This window comes from Lucilia cuprina, chromosome 4 (genome assembly GCF_022045245.1).
Source record: "Lucilia cuprina isolate Lc7/37 chromosome 4, ASM2204524v1, whole genome shotgun sequence".
NCBI lineage: Eukaryota > Metazoa > Arthropoda > Insecta > Diptera > Calliphoridae > Lucilia > Lucilia cuprina.
Window position 1 is genome coordinate 73515541 of NC_060952.1, and position 10552 is coordinate 73526092.

At 29.6% G+C, this 10552-nt stretch overlaps 1 protein-coding gene across 1 annotated transcript in view; it reads right to left on the reverse strand.

The window, feature by feature from the left end:
• Nucleotides 1-6670: 6670 nt before the first annotated feature.
• The window catches only part of LOC111684103 (protein winged eye), a 64011-nt gene continuing 60129 nt past the window's right edge, over nt 6671-10552 (reverse strand). The window contains 5 exon segments of the mRNA XM_046949472.1: nt 6671-6779; nt 6782-7001; nt 7077-7238; nt 8661-8846; nt 8937-9820. Of these exon segments, the coding sequence (XP_046805428.1) occupies nt 6742-6779; nt 6782-7001; nt 7077-7238; nt 8661-8846; nt 8937-9820 (1490 nt within the window). The 3' untranslated portion in view covers nt 6671-6741.

Consider the following 10552-nt stretch of genomic DNA (forward strand, 5'->3'; position numbering starts at 1 on the left):
ATTGTTGTTTTCTTTCTTGCATTTTTTTATTTGTAATAATAATAATAATAATAATATTAATAATAATATATAGTTTGATTTATTTTAAATTATTTCTGATAATATAGACTTTTCTTTACTTTCACATGGTATAATTTGTTTTGTTTGTCACTGTTACACAATATACTCTATTTTTATTTATTAATATTTTATTTTATTTTTTTTTTTTGTTTTACAATTCTATTGAATTAAATGAAATGTAAATAGTATAATATTTTACAATCTTTTCCGTTACACACATTTTAAAATGTTTCTTTAATCTATTTTTTTTTTTGTTTTTAACTGGTTTCAATTTTTATTTTGTTTTTAAGCGAAATTATCATCATCAGTTTTTCTATCACAATAAATTGTTACAATTATAGTTAGTAGTTTTTGAAATTTGTTTCTTTTGTTTTTTGTTTACTCTTTTTAAATTGTTAATTTTTTTAGTTTACGATAATAATAAGTGTAATAAAATATTTAAATTTTGTTTTTATTTTCTGCAATCCTTAAGTAGTTTTTTCTTTGCATTTGTTTTGTTTTTTCCTTTTTCATTTAAATTACGTTTTCATTTTGAAAACAAATAAACTTTAGTTTCATTCATTATTTGTTTATGTATGTATGTTGATTGTAGGTTTCTAAAATTGAAAATATAAAATGGCGCTTCAAAAATATGTTTATATTTCATTCTTTGAAAGAATGCAAGAATTTCTTTCATACAAATCTCTATTTAATTATTTATGTATATTGTTTAATTCAAATCGATTTCAAACCAAATTTAGAAAGTGTTTATTGTTTACTATAAACTAGACTAGGCTATAGATAAAAGTATATACTGCACTGTTTCAGTACACTATAGGCTGGACTATAGACTATATAGAGACAAGACTATAGGCTTTAGATTAGACTGGTATATATATAATCAAGTCTATAGGCTTGTGTATAGACTTGTCTATAGTCTAGTCTATAATCTATAGTCTAGTCTATAGTCTAGTCTATAGTCTAGTCTATAGTCTAGTCTATAGTCTAGTCTACAGTCTAGTCTATAGTCTAGTCTATAGTCTAGTCTATAGTCTAGTCTATAGTCTAGTCTATAGTCTAGTCTATAGTCTAGTCTATAGTCTAGTCTATAGTCTAGTCTATAGTCTAGTCTATAGTCTAGTCTATAGTCTAGTCTATAGTCTAGTCTATAGTCTAGTCTATAGTCTAGTCTATATAGTCTAGTCTATAGTCTAGTCTATAGTCTAGTCTATAGTCTAGTCTATAGTCTAGTCTATAGTCTAGTCTATAGTCTAGTCTATAGTCTAGTCTATAGTCTAGTCTATAGTCTAGTCTATAGTCTAGTCTATAGTCTAGTCTATAGTCTAGTCTATAGTCTAGTCTATAGTCTAGTCTATAGTCTAGTCTATAGTCTAGTCTATAGTCTAGTCTATAGTCTAGTCTATAGTCTAGTCTATAGTCTAGTCTATAGTCTAGTCTATAGTCTAGTCTATAGTCTATAGTCTAGTCTATAGTCTAGTCTATAGTCTAGTCTATAGTCTAGTCTATAGTCTAGTCTATAGTCTAGTCTATAGTCTAGTCTATAGTCTAGTCTATAGTCTAGTCTATAGTCTAGTCTATAGTCTAGTCTATAGTCTAGTCTATAGTCTAGTCTATAGTCTAGTCTATAGTCTAGTCTATAGTCTAGTCTATAGTCTAGTCTATAGTCTAGTCTATAGTCTAGTCTATAGTCTAGTCTATAGTCTAGTCTATAGTCTAGTCTATAGTCTAGTCTATAGTCTAGTCTATAGTCTAGTCTATAGTCTAGTCTATAGTCTAGTCTATAGTCTAGTCTATAGTCTAGTCTATAGTCTAGTCTATAGTCTAGTCTATAGTCTAGTCTATAGTCTAGTCTATAGTCTAGTCTATAGTCTAGTCTATAGTCTAGTCTATAGTCTAGTCTATAGTCTAGTCTATAGTCTAGTCTATAGTCTAGTCTATAGTCTAGTCTATAGTCTAGTCTATAGTCTAGTCTATAGTCTAGTCTATAGTCTAGTCTATAGTCTAGTCTATAGTCTAGTCTATAGTCTAGTCTATAGTCTAGTCTATAGTCTAGTCTATAGTCTAGTCTATAGTCTAGTCTATAGTCTAGTCTATAGTCTAGTCTATAGTCTAGTCTATAGTCTAGTCTATAGTCTAGTCTATAGTCTAGTCTATAGTCTAGTCTATAGTCTAGTCTATAGTCTAGTCTATAGTCTAGTCTATAGTCTAGTCTATAGTCTAGTCTATAGTCTAGTCTATAGTCTAGTCTATAGTCTAGTCTATAGTCTAGTCTATAGTCTAATCTATAGTCTAATCTATAGTCTAATCTATAGTCTAGTCTATAGTCTAGTCTATAGTCTAGTCTATAGTCTAGTCTATAGTCTAGTCTATAGTCTAGTCTATGGTCTAGTCTGTAGTCTAGTCTATAGTCTAGTCTATAGTCTAGTCTATAGTCTAGTCTATAGTCTAATCTATAGTCTAGTCTTTAGTCCTGTTTATAGTCCTGTTTATAGTCCAGTCTATAGTCTGGTTTATAGTCTAGTCAATAGTCTAGTCTAGAATTCAGTTTGTAGTCTACATTCTAGTGTATTGTCTAGTAGTGTAGTCTATAATCTAGACCATAGTGTAATCTTGTCTTCAATCTAGAAAATAGTATAGTCTACAGTCTAGTCTATAGTTTCGTGAGTAAACTAGCCTTGTCCATAGTCTGGTTTAGAGTCTATTCTATAGTTAAGTATACAGTTTAGTTTATAGTCTAGTACACTGTCTAGTCTTAAGTCTAGTCTAGTTTATAATTTAGTCTATGGTCTAGTTTATAGTCTTGTCTATTTTATAATCTAGTGTGTTGTCAAATCTATGGTCTAATATATAGGGTAGTCTACTGTCTAGCATATTGTATAATAAATGGTTACGAAAAATAATTTTTGAAAAATAACCCGGGCTTAAGAAAGTTACTCTCTCAATTAAATTCCATTTTCTATTAACAATTTGAAAACCCATAATATATACAACATACATTATATCCAGGAGCTTTAAACTTTTGTGTGTTTATGTCTACAAAGTTTAGTTTTTATTAAAATTTGTCCGAGTTTTTTTAATTAAATTTTAAATATTTATAGAATTTTTTTTTTTTCAATATTTTTTCTTAGCTTTTTTTTAATAAAAATATATTTTATATCTGCACTCTATGTTTTCATAATATAATTTGCACGATTTTAAACTAAAAAAATACAATAAATATATAGTTGTAGTGTATTTTATAATAAATTTATTATTATTTTTTCTTTTAAATATAATAATATATATATTTATGCATAAATATAATTTTATTTAAACATCAAAATTATAAAATAATTTATAATTATGTTTTCTTTTTATTTTATTAAAATATACAACATTTAAAATTATAACTAAACAAAAAACAGTAAAAAAAAACTTATTTTATTGTATAAAAAATTCAAAAAAATATTTCAAAAATATCTTTTTATTACGAACATTGAATTTTTAAGCCGAATTTGTAAAAAATAATTTATTTATTTTTGTATAAAAAATGTATGTTACCTGTTTCGATTTACTTTTACTTTTATTTTAAATTTAGTTGTTTGTTTTTTTTATAAAAAATATTTAAATTAAATACACATTGAAAAACAAATATTTTTCCAGTTTTTGGCTGCTACTAGAACAAATTAAGGAAATTATAGATTGTTTGCAATAATTGAACGTTTTTTTTACGTTGTTGTTGTTCTGTTAGTTTTGCTTATATTAATGTGAAAAGCCTTTCCGGTAAATTTAAAAAAAAATTAAAATTTGTTTGGTTTCTTCTTTATGTCTACGACCTTTATATAAGGCGTCTATGATACTGATGGTATGAGTTATTATTTAGATCCTGGTTTGATTAATGAATTTTATATTCATTTAAAAATTTTTAAATGAGAATGCGTAGACACATCAGCTGATTTGTATCGCTGTGCAGAAAGACATTTCAAAACAGGTTCCAATTTTTCTGAATAATGTTTGAATACATTTTTTCCATTCTTTGCTGATCTCTTATCATTTATTTAATCATCAATTGATCTTAAATTGTTGAACTGTTTTCCCGAAGTTGGTATGCGTTCTATTGAAGTTGTGCAGATCCATTTTATAACGAGTGCTATAGACACGGTTGTTAGATCTTACAACGTTAGTAGTAAAATGTGCAGAAAATGTCTAATAATACTGTCAACTTACAAATGTTGTCTTTCAATATTTTCGGTAATGCTTTTTTGTGACAACGTTGCAAAAGAAAAATTGCAAGTTCAGACGATTATTAGATATTTTGTGAACACTTTAGTGACAACATTGTAAGATCTGACAATCGTGTACCACGGCTTTTACAACAATCGAAAAAGTATTTTACCAAAAAATGGAATCCTTAGAAAAAGAAGAAGTCAGTTGATTTGTGTACGAATAAGCTAGTGAGTTTCATAAAGCCGCAGTACAAAATATTGACAATGCATACTGTTTCAAAACGTCATCGACATGTCCATGACACAAACAGCTGACTTACTAAAAACAAAACATTGCATTTTTCATATTTTGGAGCGAGAAAATAAACAAATCATCGTTGTAATGTTTTGAAACTTTACATTTGTACATCATTTAAATACCTCAGTGAAAATGTTTATAAAATTGTATGTATAATTAGAATGGCTTAAGTTATTTCAACAAAAAACTGAATCGTAAGAAAAAGAAGAAGCAATTCAATTTCGTTTCAATGCTTTACGAATGTGTGTAGTCTGCGTTACGTTCGTATCTACGATTTTGTAAGTTGTTGTTTATATGGCGGAGAGTCGATTCGAAATGCAGAATACCAAAGTTACCAAACGGAGAGAATTTCGATTCGAATTGAAATTCAGAATAGGGGCCAATATACCCAAATATCTTTGACTACAACCCATTAGATCTTGAATCGAAACTTAAACTCAACACTATGGGAAATTTCATTAGACCTGGTCCGCACTAGGAAACTTTTGTTGAGAAACTCTTTCTTAATTCTCTTTTGAAGTTTCCTTAATGTCCACACATAGAAACTTTTGTTTCAAAAACTACGTGTAAATTGCATTGATTTGTTGTTCTACAAATGAGAAGAATAAGAGAACAAAACAAGTTTCCGAGAACGGGAAACTCCTTACCGCGAGAGAGATGAATGATATTTTTTCCCTTTCTCTCTCACGCAAATTCAAAAGTTTCATAAAAAAGTTTCCTAGTGTGGACCAAAGCAAAAAATTGTTTGGAAAAAATGTAATATTTCCATTAGTATTTGTAACCCAAAGTGCTTCAAATTTGGGTGAAAAATGTACGAATTATTCATTAGTGTTCAATTCAATTACATTACTGGGAAAACGTTTAGAAAATAATTATTTTCCTCTTTACAAAACGTTAATTTCTCTCCTCTTCTTTCTATACCATTGTGCGCTGCTATAACGTCTAACGTATGTCCAAAAACGTTTAAGTTTCTTAAAACCGATTAGATGTTAATTATTTCCCTTTTTTTTCCTACACCATTATGTGCTGTAAAAACGTTTTTATTTCTTCAATCTTTCAAATTTCTATTCGATTGTCCACACGATCTCATATTTTGCCGTAATTTTCCTCTATTTCTTAAAAACATGATACACGGTTGTTAGATCTTACAACGTTGTCATTGATATGTTCAGAAAATATCTTACAATCGTCTGAACTTACAATTTTTCTTTTGCAACGATGTCAGACTGACAATATTTGTAAGTGTAATATTTGTAAATTTGTAAGTTGTCAGTGTTATTAAACATTTTCTGCACATTTTACTGTTAACGTTGTAAGACCATGTATACATAGCATTACTTCTAACAAAGAGATCTTCTGCACCCAAGTAAAGCAGCCTGATATATAAGACCTAAACTTTTGCAAAATTTGTTTTCTTTATTTTCAACTAAAAAGTTTTAATTTTGCGCAAAAATTTTTCAAAAAAGTTTTATTAAATAAAAATATAAAAACCGGTAATTCTAATCAATTACAAAAAAAATATTAAAAATTATAATTTCTTGAAAAAAATAATGCTTAACAAAAATTTTATTGCGTGATTTATTTTTTTTTTTAATCTGGAATTTAACATTTTTGTTTAAATTGTTACAGAACAACAATTAAAAATTCCAATGTCTTCGTACCAGTAGACAGCCATATAGAAAAGAGTATATAATATTTAAATATATAGTATATATAATTATATACATATATTGTATATATAATAATAAAAATGTGTTAGTTTTTCTTCTTTATTTTTTTTTTTTTTTTTTTTGTATACATATAGAATTTTTGTTTTTGCTTTATATGCTAATAAAGTTTTTTTATTTAAATATATATTGGATGTATATAATAATATGTAATTTGTTGTTGTTGTTTCTTTTTTTTTAATTTATATATAATAAAAATCATTAAATGGTTTTAATCATCGTACTCAATATATCTCAATATTCTTTGAATCTTCTATTGTTTGTATTTGTTTGTGTGTGTGTGTGGGTATTAAGTTTAAATTTGTTTTCAATTTAATTTGTAATTAAATTATTGATATTAAGATTAGTGTTAGTATTGTTTGTATTAGAATTATTATTAATAGTTGTTGTATTTGTTTTTGCTGCTGTTGTTGTTGTTTTTATTATATCATTATTTATAATTAAAGTTGTTTTATTTAGTGTTTGTTGTTGTTGTTGTGGTTGTGTTTGCTCTTCTAGAGTTGGAATATTATCTTGTAGTTTCAGGACTTGTAATCTTGGATTATAATAACCTGCTAAATAATATGTATCATTATTATCGTATATCGATTGATATTGCTTTGAATCCGATCCAAATTTATTATAATAACGACCAAATTGTAAAACTTCACAACGATGCGATATCGTTTGTACATCATTCTCATCTTCATGGGGGGACTCAAATAAAGCACCCTATTTTATTAAAAAAAAAAAGAAAATTTTTAATTTTAAGAATTTTCCTTATAAAGGCTTCAGGCTTAAACTTACGGGATATTTTAAATTTGGACATCCAGTTGTTTCTTCTGGATGATAGAACCAACGTACACGTACGATTTTATTATTACATGAATTTTCCCACATCGATTCGATGCGACCAATGTAGGGACGATCTGGTCGTCCTGTTGATAAAAATACTGCACAATCCCCAACCTGAAAAATATTGAAAAGAAATTTGGAAATTACTTCAAGTCTAGTAAAGGGAATATCGAAAGTTAGTTTCTTGACGAGATTACGAATCATTTTAACACTCAAAAAAACTTAACAAGTCTATGGTAAACTCTATTGACTAGTCTATGATATAGTCCATTGGCTAGGCAATGATATAGTCTATTGAAAGGACTATTACACTGATAAGTTTATTGACTATTTTACTGACAAGTCTGCTGACTAGTTTACTGACCACTTTATTGACTATTTTACTGTCTAGTCTAGTTTATTAACTAGTCTATGGTATAGTCTTCTGACAGGGTCTATTGACATTGTTGAATAGTCTATTGACTACTTTATATACTAGTCTACTGACTATAATCTATTGACTGATATATTTACCAGTCTAATCATTTACTGGACTATCGACTACTATACTTACTAGTTTACTATTTACAATTCTAATCAATAGTATATTGACTGCTCTGTTGACTTGGTATGTTCTAGTTTATTGACTAGTCTATGTTATATTCTATTGACTAATCTATTAACTATTCTATTGACTAACATTATGTATTGCTGAATCGGCTCTAGTAAGACCGAGGCGGGTAGGCCACACTAGAATACTGTACGATGTAGGTCTAACAGGAATTGAGGGAAGTATGGAGGGTATTTCTGATCATTTGGTTACGACCCTGGACTTCGGAGTAACACCCTCAATAGTGATTCCCAGTAGGGATGAGTGGGAAGGAAATCCGTGGATATTATTAAGACACACATTATTAGGGGGTCGGAAGTGACGATTTATGTGGATAGTCAGGCAGCTCTTAAAGCTTTGCAGTGTAAAACATTACATGCTAACTTGGTAAACAGCTGCAAAGGGACCTGGAAGGGTTAGTCAGGTTATACACATTCAGAATGTGTTGGGTATCGGGACACTATGACATACAGAGTAATGAGATTGCAGATGAATTGGCCCGATAGGGCTCGGATTTGGAGCTGGATAGAAGGGTCGGTTCGTAAAACCTCCATTTGTCATTACTATAGGCTAATTTCCGAATATTTCAAAAACTCCACCTACCAATCCTGGTACAGTAGACTGGATTGTAGGGTTTCTAGGACACTAGGGTTAACAACCGGACACTGCTCAATTGGAGCCTTTAGGAGTAATGGGGTCAGTAACACACAAGATTTTTGCAGGTTGTGTGAGGACGAAGAGGAACTGGAGACAGTAGGGCATATTTTATGCCATTGTCCAAGATTACAGAGTCTAGTCGACCGACTATTCTATCGTATAGCCTACTGACTCGTCTATACTTTAGTCTAATGACTAATCCATAATCTACTGTATCGACTAGTCTATTAATAAGTCTATGGTATAGTCTAATGATAAGTCTATTAACTACTTAGAACAGTTCTACTTACAGTAATAGTTTCTTTGCCCCTTTTGATAGTCTTATAAAATTGCTTGCGAATACGTCCCTTCGAACCCTTATTTCCAAATTTACAATAAGCAGTACCCAGCCAACCCCACAACTGGCGTTCCGGTAGAAAAGCAGCAATTTTACTGCCTTTCGAATTGTTATGCTCAATCATGTCATCACCTTTGGCCTAGAAACAAAAAAAAATAAATAAAAACATTTATTGAAAATTACATTAAAAAATCTGAACTCTTATTTCAACTAGAAAACAACTAGTTACCTCATCTGATATTTCCGACATTAAATTCGAAGTACTTTCCTCTTCCAAATCTAAACGTTCGGTTTTAACTTTAATTGAAGCTGTCGAAGAATTTAGTGCTGAAGTATTAGCCGCTGTAATATGACCATTTGATTCTTGTTTAATTCTAGACAAATTAAGATTATTATCTTCAGCCATTTGTGAGTCTTCGGTTTGAGTATTATCCTCTTCATAGTTTTCTTCATCATCTTGTTCCTCTTCGGCTTCTGCCTCATTATCCTCCATTTGTTCTTCGTCCATCTCGGCTGCTGACGAGTGGGACTGGGTGTTGTTTGTATGACGATGATGATGATGATGCTGTTTCTGTTCTACTACTGCAGTATGCGATGTGCGTTCAGTTTTCTTATTATATGTCAATATTGTTGACGATGAGGTTTTATAGGTGGTCTTATCCATTTCAGAGACTATACCAATTTCCATAAGATTTTTACGATGTTTCTTGTGTTTGTTTCGTTTCTTATGTTTGTGATGTTTACGACCGCAATCTGCCGAAGATTCCAGCGAACCATTAACATCATTTGTGGAAGTAGAAACACCAACATTTCCTGTTTTACCATTTACCAAAGAGCCATTAGCATTATTTTGCGATTGAGCTTTCTTTTTCAGACTCTTATTGCGTTTCTTTTCACTACGTTTGGCGGCAAATATTTCCATGGCTGTTGCCTGATGATAATCTCTGCTGGAACCATTTTTTCTCGATGACGCCTTTGAATCACCACCAACATCGGCCTCAGCCTCATCGCCATGACTATGTTGCTGATGATCTGACTCATTGTTGGAGGAGATTTTATTGCCACTGGACTTTTTGTGTTTGCCTAAAGAGTAGAGGGGATTATCGTTGTACTCTGTGTTGTGTTGGAGTAGTAGTTTTTGTTTTTATTTTTTCAAGTTTTGTTTTAATTTTTTGAGTTTTTTGGAGGAAGTGGGAAGTAGTTTTTAGGTAAAAGTATTTATTAAAGAAACAAAAAAGAGAGAAATAAAAAGATAAAATAAGATTTGTTTTCGTTTGTTTAAACAAAATTACGTAGTTAAGTACTTTTAATGAAATTTATGTTCCAAAATGTACATATATGACTTAAGCGAATAGTTAGAAAGTTCTAAAGTCTAAGTTTTAGTATTTTTCTTGTGTCCTACAAGTCTACATTATTAATAATTGTTTGGATTTGCATTTTAAATTTAATTTATTATTAAAAAAAACTATGTATATATGTATAATAAATTCTCCTTTCACTAGTTTCATAATTGGTCTATAGTCGTGTCTATAGATCAGTATATGGTCTTGTATATAGATCAGTCTATAGTCTTGTATATAGATCAGTCTATATTCTTGTCTATAGACCATTTCATAGTCTTTATAACAGACCTGTTTCTTTTACAAGCCAGGGTATGGTCTTATCTATAGCCCAGAGTATGTCTATAGTACTGACTATAGACCAGTCTATAGTACTACCGAATATACTGAATATAGACCAGTCTATAGTACTGACTATATTCTAGTCTATAGTCTAGTCTATAGTCTAGTCTATAGTCTAGTCTATAGTCTAGTCTATAGTGTAGTCTATAGTCTAGTCTATAGT